The 17,521-nt window shown below is 41.7% G+C and overlaps 1 protein-coding gene and 1 non-coding gene across 2 annotated transcripts in view; both read left to right on the top strand.

Moving 5' to 3' along the window:
* LOC126109469 (uncharacterized) overlaps nucleotides 1-17,521 on the top strand; it is a 172,971-nt gene that overhangs the window by 132,507 nt on the left and 22,943 nt on the right. Inside the window, 5 exon segments of the mRNA XM_049914497.1 lie at nucleotides 1,331-1,508; nucleotides 2,789-2,963; nucleotides 11,358-11,549; nucleotides 13,386-13,727; nucleotides 14,881-15,042. Of these exon segments, the coding sequence (XP_049770454.1) occupies nucleotides 1,331-1,508; nucleotides 2,789-2,963; nucleotides 11,358-11,549; nucleotides 13,386-13,727; nucleotides 14,881-15,042 (1,049 nt within the window).
* Nucleotides 14,566-14,637, top strand: Trnat-agu (transfer RNA threonine (anticodon AGU)). Its single transcript has one exon. It is a non-coding gene; the product is annotated as a tRNA-Thr (tRNA).

Here is a 17,521-nt window from a genome sequence, read left to right as displayed (position 1 = left end):
AGTTAAAGAAATAAACAGAAGAGTACAAATTGCATTGGGAGCTTTTGGTAAACAAAACAGGTTTTTCAATTATAAATTTACTACATGTCTGAAGATGAAAGCTTACAGTAAGTTTTGAGGTAGAGCAGTGAAACATGGACCTTATTCATACACAATATCTAGCAAGCAGTAACTGAAAACAAACAGGTAGATTCCATCTATCCAGATTTTCAAAAGGCATTTCACACTGCACTACACTATCATCTGCTAATCACAATACAATCATATGGGGAGTTTCTACACAGGTATGTGGTTGGCTCAATGAATATTTGACTTGTTGAGCTCAGTACATTATATTGAATAGCAAATGTACAGAAATAATAATAGCAATAACAATGGGTGTCCCCCAAGAAAGTATAACTAGGACCGCTAATGAGCTCAGCATAAATAAACGATTTATCTGATTGGATCAGCAGTGCTATAGGACTGTTTACTGATGATGCTGTTGTCTACAAAGAAATACCTCCTTTGGCCAATCGTAAAGAAAATAAAAAAACCGGATAAGTACAAGTAGGACTTGGGCTCTGAGCTTTCCATGCAAACTTACATCTGTATACAGATAATAACAATAATTTGTGCATCTCAGTGGCCTGGTGTAAGCCTTTCTATTGGATGTCACTTTGGCAGCTTGTGTATCCTCAACTTATCCCAGTTATTGAACTGGGGAAAGGGGACCTGCAGTTAAATGTGGAATCCAAACCACACATTGTTTCTAATGACTCATTACATTGTTGAGATATGAAGGCTATGTTAAAATGAAGACTGAAAAATCCGTGGTACAACAGAGGTCCAACCCCTCAACCTTGCAGTTTCCAGACATGATCTTTAGTGCTAGACCACTAAACATGACATGTATATGTATGATTCATCTATGGGTTTTGATGCGTGAGTAGTAGTGCAAATTGTCACATGAGGGAATGTAAAATAAATGCCAAACAACCTGAGTTAGCACAATGAAATATTGACACCCGAAATCTCACAGAAACCCACTTAGAAAATTCCATGAACCGATATTGCAGACAGAGCACCAAATAATTTTAAATCCCCTAAGTATTGTTCCCCTGAAGATGAAATCAGATTAGTAAGTAGCTCACGACTTGGAGGTGAACCAAAAGTTTCTTCCCTAACTTCACCCATAAATGAAATGTATCTTTATGTAGGATAGAGGGAAAGGTAGTTTTTGACTTGGTATTTAAGGTGATATCTAATCTAAAGATGAGATGAACTTGTTGGCATGTCAGTATGTGGATGACCACGCTGATACATTGGTGACAGAAGTTTTTCTTTCCAGATGAGGATCAGGAGCTGGCAGAGACATCCTCTGGAAATAAACCACCTCCACCTCCACTATCACCGCTCTCACCCTCAGTGACGTTGGGAGGTACTCCAGAGGTGGTGGATGTGACGTACAGGCCACCCGTCTACACCACACAGCGACCGAGGCCAGTCAGGCCTCTGGACACCACCAGGTGAGATCCCCCAACCACTGCACTGCATGTGGAGGTGGAAGTAGTGTCATCTGAGAACAGAAACACTGCAATATTCTGAGGAAAAGTTTTTTGATATATATATGAGATTCTCAAGGATGGAGTAGATAATGGGGAGTTACACATTTATGAGGAAGTTAGAACAGACAAAGGTGTTTTAGGTTTGAAAAGATGAATGATATTTTATAAAGTGGAACATGATACAGGAATGATAGTATCAGACACTTTAATTATGGAGAAGTGCATGTTGAGAATTTCAAGGGAATAGTAAACATTGGGACAGGTTAAGGTTTGTGCACCAAGAATTTGGAGGGGATTAATTTTTGGGGGTTTGAGGAGCAAGGGCTTTGAGGGAGTGATAAAAGTTGGGAGGAGGGGAGAAATATGCATCACAGAATTGGAGGAAGTTATAAAATTTGGGGGGGGGGGGGGGGGTCTTTTCACATCAAAGCTTTGCAGTTGCTGATAAAATTTTGGAGGAGTAAAGATTTGTGCATCAAGGAATAGGAAGGAGTTAGAAATGCAGGAGTGGATGTTTTTGCATAAAGGAATTGGAGGGATTAAAAAATTTAGGAGTAGTTCAGGTCTGTGAATAGGGAATTTGGAGGGAGTGCAAGGATTTAGAGATGGTGATAAAATCTGGAAGGGATGGAAGTTTGTGCATCAAGGGATTGGACAGTGATAAAAATTTGGGGGATGTATGTTTTTGAATCAAAGAATTGGAGGGATTTAAAAAATTGGGAGTGCAGGTTTGTGAATTTAGGATTTAGAGGGAGTTAAAAATTTTGGAGGCATGAATGTCTTTGCATCAAGAAGTTGGAGGTAGTTCTAATATGTGGGAGGAGTAGAGGTTTGTGTAACATTTATAGTACTGAAGCTGAGTTTTATATTTCTAGTGAAGTGCTACAGTATTCAATCATCTCGATTAGCCAGTAAGTAGATTTGGTAGTCACTTTGGCTTTCTTTTAAACCGGTTTCCACAGTTTCTGACAGTAGGTTTGTCATAGTTATTCTGGTGTTTTAGTTTAATGAATTGGCCTTTTGTAGCTTTTAGGTTAAAGGTCCTAGAAATGAAGAGTTCTGGTTCTTTATGCTATAATTATTATCTTTTTTTCTTAAAATGTTAATGGCCTCTACAAGTGTTTAGATAAAGTAACATATCATGCTGCTAACATGGGTGTTGAGACAGCAAGAGACCATACAAAGACCCAGGTGATGTGGCTACTTCACACGAAAGGAACTGACTTCGCACTTGCCCACAGAAGGCCGCCAGATGGGGTCAATCCCAGTCGTGTGGAGGCGGACATGCTGGAGACGGTGAGCGTGGGCCGGCCAGTGTCACAGCCGCTGCCACCCCTGCCGCCCCCGCCTCCACCTCCTGAAGCGTCGCCACCTCCAGTGGCCCCAACTCCTGTCAGGGAACCTGTCTCCACTGAGGTGAGATCATAGATCCATTCAGCACTGACAACAATGTTTTATACTAGTCCAATTTCTGGTAACAATAAGAGTGATTCTAAGCAAATTTATAGTGGGGGAATTCAAATCTTGAAATAGAATATCATTGTCAAAGCTACACTGGCAGAAAAAAATAGCAATACCAAAAAATAATTAATGTAGAGTAATGAAATTTTAGGAATACATTTGATTAGGTAACATATTTATGTGATTAACATTGCAAGATCACAGGTTAATTTAAGCACAAGATAAGCTATTGCAAATGTGATATGCTGGTACATTAGTAATCGGTCTAACTGCCAGAATGTTGAATGCGAGCATGCAAACGTGCACACATTGTGTCGCACAGGTGCTGGATGTCAATTTGAGGAATGGAGTTCCATCCTGTTGCTGTTGGTCAGTCAATACAGAGACGATTAATGCTGCTTGAGGAAGATGCTAGACTTGTCGTCTGATGATATCCTGTATGTGCTCGATTGGGAGACGTATCTGGAGAACGAGCAGGACGAGGGAATATGTCGACAATCTGTAGAGCGTGTTGGATTACAACAGCGGTATGTGGGCAAGCGATAACCTGTTGGAAAACATCCCCCCCTCCCCTGGCCAGAATACCATTCACACATGGTAGCATACCAAGTTAAATCACGAGACTGACATACCAATTTGCAGTCAGGGTGCATGGGATAACCATGACAGGGTTCTTCCTGCTGTCATACAAAATCACACTCCAGACCAGACCCTCAACTGCCCTCCTCATAGGAAACACACTGCCATCACTGTCACTGGGAGCAAAACCAGTTTTATTCAGAAAATACAACACATCTCCATGGAGCTCTCACCTGACAACACTGAAGTCCCCAATGGTGGTGGTTTGAGGTCAGTGGAATGCACACTAAAGGAAGTCTGGCTTGGACCTGTCCATAACAGATTTGTAACAGCTCTTTGTGTCACTGTATCAACTGCTCATATTACTGCTGCAGATACAGTGCAAGGTGCATTCAAGCTTAAGGCCTCCGATTTTTTTTCTCCAGACTGGAAAGAGATAGAAACATGCGCATTGTTTTAAAATGAAGCCGCGTTCATTGTCAATACATCCCAGAGATGGCAGCACCATACGGCAGATGGAATTTTACCGCCAGCGGCGAGAATGAGAACTGTTTTAAATACTTAAAATTGCGACGTTTTCCTTACTTGAACAGCGTGCAATCATTCGTTTTCTGAATTTGCGTGGTGTGAAACCAATTGAAATTCATCAACAGTTGAAGGAGACATGTGGTGATGGAGTTATGGATGTGTCAAAGTGCGTTCGTGGGTGCGACAGTTTAATGAAGGCAGAACATCGTGTGACAACAAACCGAAACAACTTCGGGCTCGCACAAGCCGGTCTGATGACACGATCGAGAAATTGGAGAGAACTGCATGACGACCTGAAAATGTGAAAAGTGTCATCCAGGTGGGTGCCACGAATGCTGACGGACAACCACACAGCTGCCCATGTGGCATGTTGCCGAGCAATGTTGACGCGCAATGACAGCATAAATGGGACTTTCTTTTCATCGGTTGTGACAATGGATGAGATGTGGATGCCATTTTTCAATCCAGAAACAAAGCGCCAGTCAGCTCAATGGAAGCACACAGATTCACCGCCACCAAAAAATTTCGGGTAACCGCCAGTGCTGAAAAAATGATGGTGCCCACGTTCTGGGACAGCGAGGGCATAATCCTTACCCATTGCATTCCAAAGGGGACAATGGTAACAGGTGCATCCTATGAAAATGTTTTGAAGAACAAATTCCTTCCTGCACTGCAACAAAAACGTCCGGGAAGGGCTGCGCATGTGCTGTTTCACCGAGACAGCGCACCTGCACATCGAGCTAACGTTACGCAACAGTTTCTTCGTGATAACAACTTTGAAGTGATTCCTCATGCTCCCTACTCACCTGACCTGGCTCCTAGTGACTTTTGGCTTTTTCCAACAACAAAAGACACTCTCCGTGGCCGCACATACACCAGCCATGCTGCTATTGCCTCAGCGATTTTCCAGTGGTCAAAACGGACTCCTAAAGAAGCCTTCGCCGCTGCCACGGAATCATGGAGTCAGCGTTGCGAAAAATGTGTATGTCTGCAGAGCGATTACGTCGAGAAGTAGCGCCAGTTTCATCGATTTCGGGTGAGTAGTTAATTAGAAAAAAAATCAGAGGCCTTAGAACTTGAATGCACCTCATACAATGTGCCAGAGCCATATGCCAAACACAATGGTCTTCCCCCTTGGTAGTGTCATGTGGCTGTCCGGAGCTGTTCTTCTAGTGACTGTACATTCTGCCAGCAAGCATGTATAATGACTACATTCCTGCCAAGTCTTCTTGCAACATCACAGAAGGAACATCCAGCTTCTTGTAGCTCTATTACACAATGTCATTCAAATTCAGTGAGGTGCTGATAATGATGTCTTCATCACCTAGGTCAACTCAGAATGTCCAATCTTAAAGGTACATTATATCATCAAAAGTATCTGGACACCTGGCTAAAAATGACTTACAAGTTCGTGGCGCCTTCCACCGGTAATGCTTGGAAGGGTATGGTGTTGGCCCACCCTTACCCTTGATGATTGCTTCCACTGTCACAGGCATATGTTTAGTCAGGTGCTGGAAGGTTTCTTGGGGAATGGCAGCCCATTCTTCGTGGAGCGCTGAAGTAAAGGAGAGGTATCGATGTCAATTGGTGAGTTCTGGCGTGAGGTCGGCATTCCAAAACATCCCAAAGGTGTTCTATAGAATTCAGGTCAGCACTCTGTGCAGGCCAGTCCATTATAGGGATGTTATTGTCATGTAACCACTCTGCTACAGGTTATGAACAGGTGCTCGATCATGTTGAAAGGTGCAATTTCAATCCCTGAACTGCTCTTCAACAGTGGGGAGCAAGAAGGTGCTTAAAATATCAATGTAGGCCTGTGCTGTGATACTGCCACGCAAAACGCCCCTCCGTGAAAAACACGACCATGCCATAACACCACCACCTCCAAATTTTACTGGTGGCACTACACGCACTGGCAGATGATGTTCACCGGGCATTTACCATAAAAAAACCTGCCATCATGCCACTACATTATGTAGCCTGATTTCTCACTCCATAGAACGTTTTTCCACTTTTCATTCGTCCAATGTTCGTGCTCCTTACACCAAGCGAGGTGTCATTTAGCATTTACCTGCGTGAAGTGTGGCTTATGAGCAACTGCTCAATCATGAAATCCATGTTTTCTCACCTGCTACCTACCTGTCATAGTACTTGCAGTGGTTTCTGATGCAGTTTGGAATTCCTGTGTGATGGTCTGGATAGATGTCTGCCTATTACACATTACGACCCTCTTCAACTGTCGGCAGAGTCTGTCAGTCAATAGACAAGGTCGGCCTGTACACTTTTGTGCTGTACGTGTCCCTTCACATTTCACTTCACATCAGAAACAGTGGACCTAGGGATGTTTAGGAGTGTGGAAATCTTGTGTACAGACATATGACACAGGTGACACCCAATCACCTGACCAAGTTTGAAGTTTCCGAGTTTCACGGAGCACCCCATTCTGTTATCTTGTGATGTCTGATAACTACTGAGGTTGCAGATATGGAGTACCTGGCAGCAGGTGGCAGCACAATGCACCTAATATGAAAGATACTTTTGGTCACTTAGTGTAACTAACGCTCATGACCATTATAGCATGTATTTAAATCAAACCCGATTTGCATCCTCATGGAGACACTACCAGCACCAGTTGTATGGGACTGGTGCAAAATCTGAATAGACGTCATCTTTCAGATATAGAAACAAGCCATCAACTTTCATTTATCTCACACAACTCCTTCTTGGTATAGCGACTTTTTTCCATTAGTGTATTTTTGGGTGCAATTAACAGGAGTGGAAACATTTAATGTGGGATGTTCAAATAGTAACACAACTTTATAGGGAAATGATTAAGCTATAAAATTTGTTGGAAGTGGCCTCCATTAAGGAGTTCACATAATTGAATACAATGTTGCATATCCTTAAACACATGTTGTTATGTTTGTAGATGAATTCTAGCAATAAGTCATTCTGTTTCATTCTGCAATTCGAGGATAACATGAGGGTGAGCTTTGTAAGCAACGTTGATAAGGTACTCCCACAAGCAAAAGCAGAATTAGGAGGCAACAGTTCCTTGCAACCACTCACCCATGAAAGCACTGATCTAAAAGAAATCCAATAAATTTTGGGTATATGATAAATCACACAAATCTAAGGTCTGTCAATTTGACTAAATACCTAGGAACTACAATTACAAGCAACTTAAATTGGAAAGACTGCATAGATAATATTGTGGGGAAGGCAAAACAAAGACTGCGCTTTGTTGGCAGAACACTTAGAAGATGTGACAAACCCTCTAGAGAGACAGTCTACATTACACTTGTCCATCCTCTGCTGGAGTATTGCTGCATGGTGTGGGATCCTTACCAGGTGGGATTGACAGAGGACATCCAAAAAGTGCAAAGAAGGGCAGCTCATTTAGTGTTATCACGCAATAGGGGTGAGAGTGTCACTGATATGATATGCCAGTTGGGGTGGCAGTCACTGAAACAAAGGCGGTTTTCTTTGCGGCGAGATCTATTTACGAAATTTCAATCACCAACTTTCTCTTCTGAATGCGAAAATATTTTGTTGACACCCACCTACATAGGGAGAAATGATCATCATAATAAAAGAATAGAAATCAGAGCTCAAACGGAAATATTTAGGTGTTCCTTTTTCCCGCGCACCATTAAAGATTGGAATGGAGGAGAAGTAGTATGAAAATGGCTTGATGAACCCTCTGCCAGGCACTTAAGTGTGAATTGCAGAGTAGCCACGTAGATGTAGGTGTAGGAAAGTCACACTGTTCTTGGCTCCATGGGCCATAGCATTGTCTTCTTGAAACCATAGTTTTACCTTATTCAGGTACAGTGTTTACAAACTGTTGCACCTTTTGTGCATAGGACTCAGTGTTCGGTACACTATGAAAGAATACAATGAAGATTCACAAACATGACATTGCACACCAAACACTCACTGACTGTGCCTGCAGAAGGGACTTTCAGAGCTTATGTTAATTTTCTGTAGCTCAAATGAGTGAAATTTGTGTATTTACATATCCATCAATGTGAAATCATGCCTAGTCAGACCAAAGCCAACAACCATAGCATTCCTGCCCACCGTTTGTTACAATCACACCCAGGAAGATGATGATTCAAATCTGCATCTGGCCAACCACAATTTGGTTTTCTGCGATTTCCCTGAAAAGCTCCAAGCAAACTCCAGGATGATTCCTTCGACGACTAATTGCCTTCCCCACCCATGACATCATCCAAGCTCGTGCTCCATCTCTAATGACCCTGATGTCGATGGGATGTTAAATCCAATCTTTGTGCCCACCTTTCATGTTGTTACAAATGACATGAATCACTGACCGACAGCTACACATTTTTCATTGTATTCAGCTATCAATTCATGAATAGCATGAATTCTGCAAGGATGTGTCTTTAAACAGTTGCACAGTTCTGTGAGGGCACTACAAATGGAGAGACTAGGCAGATTCAGTATGCATTTAACCATCTTTTTGGGACTCAAAGAATATGTAGCTTGCACACCTGTCAACTTTTCTCATGTTACCAGCTCAGCCTCTTATTCGCGGACATGTTTGGGAAGGAAGAGTCTCAGTATTAGTCACACATCTGATGTAACAGGTGATAATTAACACTCTTTTCTGTAATGTGGAATCAATTTCTTCCTCAACAAAATAAGGATCATACTTGCAACAAAAAGTAAACATTTTTCTATAAGTTGCATCCCTTTTTGAATAAGGGTCTGAAAAAGGGGCCTCATTGCTGTTTGCTCCACATCTGAAATGAGATGCCCTCTGTCACAGTAACATATTCCAGGTGGACTAAAGAGGTTGTGCAGTCAAGGGATGTATGCTAAATTCATTGTACAAGGGTCATTCAAAAATTAAAGAGACAAATTGGTCTGGAAAAAAAACTGTTTGTAGGGCAAGTTTGGGACTTTTATGGCTTTAAGTTGGCATCACTGGGATGAGCCCTGATCACCTGATATATCAACATTGTTTTGTTTATAACCACAAAAATATGTTACCAGATGGTGAGTCAGCTTGAAACATCCACATTAGTTGAAGAACGTTCTGTTATTCGTTTTTTACTTGCTGAAGGTGAGGATCCAGTGAATATATACTGTAGAATGTCTTAAGTTTATGGTGAAGGTTGTATGAATTGTGCAGATTTTTTACACTTGGGTAGAGCTGTTCAAAAATGGTCGCAACTCAGTGACTGACAAACACTGTTCTGGCCGAACAGTTGCATTTTCAACTCTCTCGCTTGAAAGTCAAATTGATGACAATATTATGTGACTGTGGAAATAATAGTTGATGATGTTCAAGTTATTACTGGTACAGTTCATAACATTATCTGTAACAAGCTGAAATACCGCAAAACATGTGCAAGATGGGTCCCAAAGGAGTTGATGCGACTACACAAGGAAAAAAGGTTGAGAGTGTGCACAGAGCTAAAGAAGCATTATGAAAGAGAAGGTGAGCACTTCCTCAACAAAATTTTAACTTGTGATGAAACGTGGGTTTAATATCATGAACCAAAATTTAAAAAATAAAACAAGATCAAAACATATCAAGATCTGGAGTGCAATAAGTTGCTGAAAGTGCTTATCACGGGCTACAATCTGGACTACTTCACAGAGATATGTAGTGATATCTTGGATTCTGTGTAAATCTTTTCAGTATCAAAAGGCATTATCATCTCGGTGAAAATTAATAATTGTAAAAGAGAAGATGCAGCATCAGAATTAAAATCATCCAAAAATACTTCCATAATTACCATAATATGATCAAATTGCCTTCCCACTACATCTCTCCTTCCACCCCCCATCCCCCCTCCTACTGTCTCCCTCTCCCTCTACCCTTCCCCTTACAATAATGGAGGCAAGACATAAGAAAATCAACACCCCTTCATATGATTCATTGACTCAGAAAGAGAGTTTGACAAAGTAAAATGGCGCAAGATATTTGAAATACTCAGACAAGTAGGTATAAGCACTAGAGGAAGACAGGTAATATACAATATGCACAAGATTGAGGAGGGATAAATAAGAATAAAAGACCAAGAATGAAGAGCTTGGGTTAGAAAAAGTGTAAGATAAGGATGTTAGTTTTGCCTCTACACTTCAGAGTTTATGCCAAAGAAGCAATGGTAATTATGGAGCTTTTTGTAAACTTGGAATGTATGCTACACTAAAGTAGACACCTAAATTTGAAGAAGTGATTTCTGAGAATGTAAATTAGAAGCACAGTATTCTATAGAAGTGAATTGTTGTCTGTTGGAAAAACAGAACAGCAGAGAATAAAAGAATTTGAGGTGTGTTGATATAGGAGAATATTGAAAATTAGGTGGAATGATGAGGAAAAAAGCCCAGAAGTGTTCCACAGAATTGGCAGGGAAAGGAATGAGGGGATAAAGAATCAACTAGAGGAAGGGACAGGATGACAGAACTTGGGTTAAGGATTCATCAGAGAATAACTTGCATGGCACTAGACGGAGCTATAGAGGACAAAACTTATAGAGGAAGACAAAGATTGGACTATATCTGACAAACAATTGAAGATTAGCAGAGATGCTGAGTCACAGAGAGACACAATAAAAGAAATGCACACACGCATACACACACCCCACATCCCCCTCACGTGTTCTCTACCTGACTAAGGCCTGTTCGGCCAAAAGCTTTGCTTGACAGTCTTTTCATTGTGTCCATATCTGTGACTCAGCATCTTCACTGCATTATGAGAAGCAACTATCCTTTTGATAATACTGCAATTATTCCATCCTGGATTTTCCATTGTTCAAAACAATTGAAAATGTTTTGTGTAACTTGTATGCCGGGGTGAAGAGGTTGGGACAGGAAAGGAAGTCATGGGGGTCCACACCAAAGCAGACAGAAGACTCAAGACTTAAAAGTAAAAAAATTGACACCTGAATGGCACAGTTTAACTTAACCTACTGCCTTTGAATCTCTGCTATACAGTTACTTGCTTGTGGTGTAACACTGCAATATGTTAGTGTAATATTTGTTCCTTGTTACGGTGTAAGTTATGCCCACCACCCAAAGTATGTTTTGATCAGTACTCCCCTCTCATCATTCTTCCAATCAGACCTGTGTATCTGGTGTGCCTCTCCACTGAGCTCGCACGGCTGTGTACTGTGCCATCAGACACGTGACTGACGGACGGTAAGTGTGTGCTCACCGATGGGAAGATAGAGTGTGCGTTACATCTAGAGCTCTCCTCCTGCACAGGTGAAAACGCCTCCACCATCCACGGCTGCAGCGACACCACCTACGACGCTGGACCGCACATGGACGACAATGGCGGTGGACCTGGAGGGGTCGCAGACGCACCTCCCGGACCGACGCCGGCCTGCCGCGACACCTGCTGTCACCTCCTCCTCCACAGACTCCTCTGCCACAACGAGCACCAGCAAAGTTGCAGTGAGTCATCCACACCACTACTTACTGTAGAGTCCAAAAGTGACCAGTTTGGTGGATGTATTGGGCATGGTATGATGTTAGTTGTGATGTATTTTTCATCATGTAAACAAGGTATTCACATTCAGTTGCCACCAACCAATACAGCTAACTGAATGAATACAGTTGCCAGCCTGATTATAAAATGTCCATTGAAAGATAAGGGTAACTTCCAACATGGACATCATCAGACATGTTGAGTTGCTCATTATTATTATTGTTATTATTATTATTATTATTATTATTATTTATGCAAGCTACAAGGATACTGACAGTGGTAGGTTGACAACAATGAACACAGTAAAACTAGTGTATTTATTAGCCAACATGGAGTGGTTTGATCTCTTCAGTTCTGTTAAACCTGCAGCACACACAGAGAGAACTGTCAACACTGGATCACAGTAACAACACACAGTGCCATCAGAACACATTAAAAAAGGAGAAGACTAACTACTAGAAACGAAATGCCAATGTAATTCAAATGAGAGGCTCTTCAATTTATGTCTAGCAACAACTTAATACATTTAGCACTGAATCCAATTTCTGACTGTACCTTCACTCACATTGTTGTGTAAGGCTTATCTAAGTCTCAGTAACACACTTCTAGCCTCTAGTCTCAGTAAAATAAAACTTTGGGTTCTTCAGTCTTCTGCTGACAAAATACCTTTGCCCCACTCATAACCTGATTACAGTGTGCTCCCTTTGGCAGTTTATTTTAAACTGTGTTGACTGTGTTGGTCACCTTTTTGGCTGCTCCATCTAGAATTGCCAACCTATTCCTTCTTCTTTCTTAAGTACGTCCTCTATAATCTGTTGCCCACACTCTGTATTCCCCGTGTGCATTCCAACCTATCAGTCCAACCCGACACCGACTGCCAGGACCCCCAACTTAGTCCTGTACCCTGACAGCCAATTTATACTTTCTTACCGTTTCAAATGTCTATCTTGTAAACAATAATAACAACAAACTCAGTTACACAACTTCCTTCTATTCTGGAGCTGTAATAGGTCTTCCATATCAATTTCTTGATTCAGCCAACATCCAGAACCATAACCATAACTATTTCTTTTCAAAAGAAAAGTAACATTTTGCAACACCATTAATAGCATAATTGGCATTCCCAGAGCCACTACAGCTCCATAACTACTCCCAGTATCACAGAAGCATTGTAATGAACATTAAGATGTCGGTTAACTTTTACGTGTCTGGAGTTCCCCATTCTATTGTACCTGAATGCTTAGGTAAATGTACTTTCCAGCTTCTCCAAATTGCCAAACAATATGCTAGTCATTCTCTTTCACTGGGGACCACTAACCTTGGAGATGTTCTGCTCATGGGTGAGACACAATGCTGTCCATACCAGGTTCCCTCAACAGACTTCAACCATTCAATTACATATACTGAGTTCATACACACCACCCAGTCACAGTCTTACTAAATGAACTGTCATACAGTGGCAAGTATTTTACAAAAGAACGCAATTCTACAGCCAGAAAACATTTATGTCAACATAAAAACTGTTATGCAAACAGATCAACAATTACCCAAGTAATAAGTGTAGCAAGTGTGTCCAGTAATGGACACACAGTGGAATGCCATCGAACTCCCATTATAGCTCTTTCACTTCTAGCTGATGTGGTGTCACTGGGAACATTCCCTGAGGAGCCTAGTGACCTGGTGCCAATCTCTTGCTCCTCCGCCCCCCCTCCCCCCACCCTCCAAAAAAAAAAAATCACTTTTTCTTCAGAAGGAACTAGACTAGTGTCATCAGCACACCAATGCAGGCTGTCTTATTGCAGTCTGTGGTGGTGACATCGGGCTCCAAGACGGTGTTGTTCGTCAAGCCGACAGCTGCCCGGCTGCCGACGACACCGCAGACGACTAAAGCAACTCCGACACCACGACCCGTGCTGAGACCGAGACCCAGACCCAGACCCAGACCCAACACCGGGAGTGGAGGGCTGTTCGACGACTTCGACGACATCGCCGATGAGGATGACGAGGAGGAAGTGGAGACGGGCGAGACCGGTGGGTCACGTGGCAAAGTGGACCTGGGCGTGGCCAGCTCCAACCAGGAGAAGATCGTGCTCGGCTCGTCACCCGCGTCCACCCTCTTTGTCACCCACACGCACACACTCACGGTAAGAATCTGTAGCTACAAGTTTGGGATTGTAGTGCTTAGCTTCCAGCCACCAGATGCATCTCAAGTTCAGAGCCCTTGGCCAGTGTACACCACAAAAAGTATGATCATTTTTCTACATACAAACTATGGTACTGGGTAGTAAGCATCTTCAAACTCGCTTCATACCATTATCCAGTTGCTCCAGTAATGAAAATTGGAAAATGTATAATGTGAAAACCATTTATTTCCTGGTGTGTAAAAAGAGGAGGCAGTCATTAGGTGTGAGATCAGTGCTCTAAGGTGGGTGTGCAAACTGCTCTCACCCAGTGATCCAAATTATCCAGGCATATTGTAGTATCTCCAGGCAGTTTTGGATCTGAGCGTTCCACTGCTCACTCTGTAAAGTGTTAATAGATACACAATGTGTCTCAGTGCTGTTAGGATTGTCGAGTATGAAAGTTAAAAGCCATGGATTATGTTTACAAAATCATTGTATTTATTCAAAATAGTCTTCACCTGAATCAATACACAGGTGAAGTCATTATACAAGTGTTTTGAAAAAGTCACTGTAGTCCTTTTTTGGAACTGCATTTAGTACTGCAGTACAGTTTTCTCGGATGTAGTTTTTGCGTCGTAACAGTGTCCATTCACTGCCAACTGCAATTTGGTGAACAACCAGAATTTGGCTGGGACCAAATCCAATGAATATGGCAGGTGGTCCAGGACTGTGATCTGTCTGCTGGCCAATACTGATGATTTAAGAAGGGGAAAATCAAGATGGGCTGAGGCGTGAATTGAAGTTCGCATTAGGGAGGGAGTCAGACTAGGGTAATCTGTGCAGCTGTGTTCCCCACAGTGCCAGGGTGGTGTAATGTATAGCACATCTGCCTAGTAAGCAGGACACCTGGGTTCAAGTCCCAGCCTTGGCACAAATTTTAATTCATTTCTTCAACTTCTATCCTTTAGAAAAATTGTTACAGTGTGCTTTAAAAATGGAATCTCCAGTTACGCCTCTCATCCAGTAGAATAACATAGGAATGCAAACAAAACTTAAGGTTCTCTGGCGTCTGGCCCCAGATGTTTAGGACACCCTTTGCTTGTAAATGATAGACAACATAGCCAGAAAGAAGTAATGAGGCTTATGCAGAAGGTGATTCGATGATGCTCCGCAGGTGACAACTACGGAGACACAGGTGGTGAGCACGGCAGGACGGCCGCCAGTGACGCGCACCGTCGTACTCACCAAGACGCAGACGTCGACGGTCGTGGACACGGTCACCGAGACCCAGACGCTGCTCCGGCCAACCAGTGTCTTCGCCACCGTCACCACCACGGTAAGGGACTCCACCACCTTCGCCGACCCTTTGCTAATTGTTCCTTCGCGTTCACTGTGTCTTTCTCAGGGGTCTTGGTTCTGAACTTAATAGCCAATCAGTTGGTTAGTGTACAAACAGGAGTAATGTATAGAGATGTGGACTTTGCAGGTCTTCAGTGCACAGTGGGCTGTAATACACAACATTTGTCGATGCAGTTATACAGGTCAGGCTCGAAATGTGATAAGCTCACCATGCAAAATATTAGTCAGTCTCCTTTAAAGAGTGTGCCGGTTGTTTTGGAGTGCTATAAATAGTACAGAACTGTTAGGAGGTGGCCTTCTGACATTCTACCAGTGATTTATTTATTTTTATTTATTTATTTATTTATATACTTGTTCCATAGATCTGTACATGTGAGCAAGTCACTCAGATGTGGAACGTGTCAATGTACATAATAAAATACATAGAATAAAGACATTGTTATAGTATTAATAACAGTGCACAAAAGTCATACTTATTAGCTTAAAAACTAGTCAACATAAATGTGAAGATAGCAGTTTCATATATAGGGCATTATTTCATCTATTTTAACCTTGAACAGTAATCAAAACTTCCCACTTTGGGTTTAAAAGTGACCCAAAAATGGAAATGAGAAAAACAGGAATTTTTACATTAGGGCATTATTACATCAGTTTAACAGTAAACAGTGTCAAAAAATTTGAAATCATCTTTCCAATCTGGGTTTTACTTATTTCTCTGAAAGAATTCCTCTAGTGAATAAAGTGAGGTCTCAAGTAAATAATTTTTCAAGCTACATTTAAATACTGATGTACTACTACTTATACTTTTGATGCTGTTGGGTAGGGAATTGAAAATTTTCGTTCCAGCGTACTTTACCCCTTTCTGAATAAGTGTCAAGTTCTTTAACTCACAGTGGAAATCCTCTTTTCTTCTGGTGTTATGTTCATGATGTAGGCAATTCGTTTCATACAGAGTGGGGTTATTTATTACAAAGCACATCAGTGAATATATGTACTGAGATGTTGCTGTCAGTATTTCAAGTCGTTTAAAAAGATTTCGACATGAGGTTCGTGGGGGTACACCGCAAATGATTCTTATTGCTCTTTTTTGTGCTGTGAGGATTTTCTTTGCGGCAGGTGTATTGCCCCAGAAGATGATGCCATAACACATGACTGAATGAAAATAGCCAAAGTAAGCTGACTTTGAGATGGTAATGTCATTGAAGCGTGACAAAATTCGTAAAGCAAATGTTGCCGACGTCAGCCGTTTTAGTGTTTGTAGAACGTGATGTTCCCAGTTCAGCCTACTGTCCACGTATACGCCTAGGAATTTTGATAAGTACACTTGCTTTATCATCTGATCATTCTGTGTGATAACTATTTCTTTTGGGTTTTTGTGGGTTGTCTGGAACTGGATAAAATTGGTTTTTTTCAGGTTTATTGAAAGGGAGTTAATACTAAACCAACCCAGAACTTCTTTAAGGATATCATTGACCTCAGATTCTAAGTCAGTAGTTGACACATTATCCACCACAATGCTCATATCATCAGCGAACATTGTAAATTTACACTGCTTATTGATGGATAAAGGCAGGTCATTAACATATATGAGGAACAGCAAGGGCCCAAGCACTGATCCCTGTGGCACTCCCTGCTGCACAATTCCCCACTCAGAGTCCACTATATATTGTGATACACAATCTGAAACATCTAGAATAATCTTCTGCTTCCTATTTTCGAGGTACGATTTTAACCAGTTTCCTACAGGTCCTGTAATTCCATAATGACAGGCCTTCTTGAGGAGTATCTGGTGATCTACACAGTCGAACGCCTTTGATAGGTCGCATAGGACACCAATTGGTAGCCTCTTTCTGTTTATAGACTCTAGAACATCATTTGTGAATGAGAAAATTGCGTTATCTATTGAAACTCCCGTTTGAAAACCAAACTGCTGACTGTTAATGATGTTCAGGTCACCAAGGTGTGCCACAAGCCTGTTGTACAGAGCTTTTTCTAGGACTTTTGAAAATATTGTTAATAGAGAGATAGGGCGATAGTTTGACACATTTGTAGCATCCCCTGCTTTGTACAGGGGCCTGACAACAGCGTATTTCATTCTGTCTGGAAACACTCCTTGTTGCATGGATGTGTTGCAGATGTGAGCCAAAACTTCGGTCACTTCACTACAGCAAGCCTTCAACAGCTTGCTTGAAATATCGTCGATACCAGCAGAATGTTTATTTTTCAAAGACTGTATGATTTTTTTGATTTCATTGGCAGTAATGGGAGGCACACTTATTTGACTGAAAGGCTCTGGAAAATTATTTTTCATTATACAGGCAGCTTTATCTACAGAACCATGGCAACCTATCTGTGTTGGGACAGTTAAAAAATGTTGGTTAAAGATTTCAGCAATTTCCTCACTATTAGTTATCTCTGAGTTGTCAACAGTTAAAACAATATTTTTGTCTTTGGTG

Source organism: Schistocerca cancellata, chromosome 12, assembly GCF_023864275.1.
Source record: "Schistocerca cancellata isolate TAMUIC-IGC-003103 chromosome 12, iqSchCanc2.1, whole genome shotgun sequence".
In the NCBI taxonomy this organism is placed as follows: domain Eukaryota; kingdom Metazoa; phylum Arthropoda; class Insecta; order Orthoptera; family Acrididae; genus Schistocerca; species Schistocerca cancellata.
Note: the sequence above shows the minus strand (reverse complement) of the source record. Positions and strands in the feature narration are given on the sequence as shown.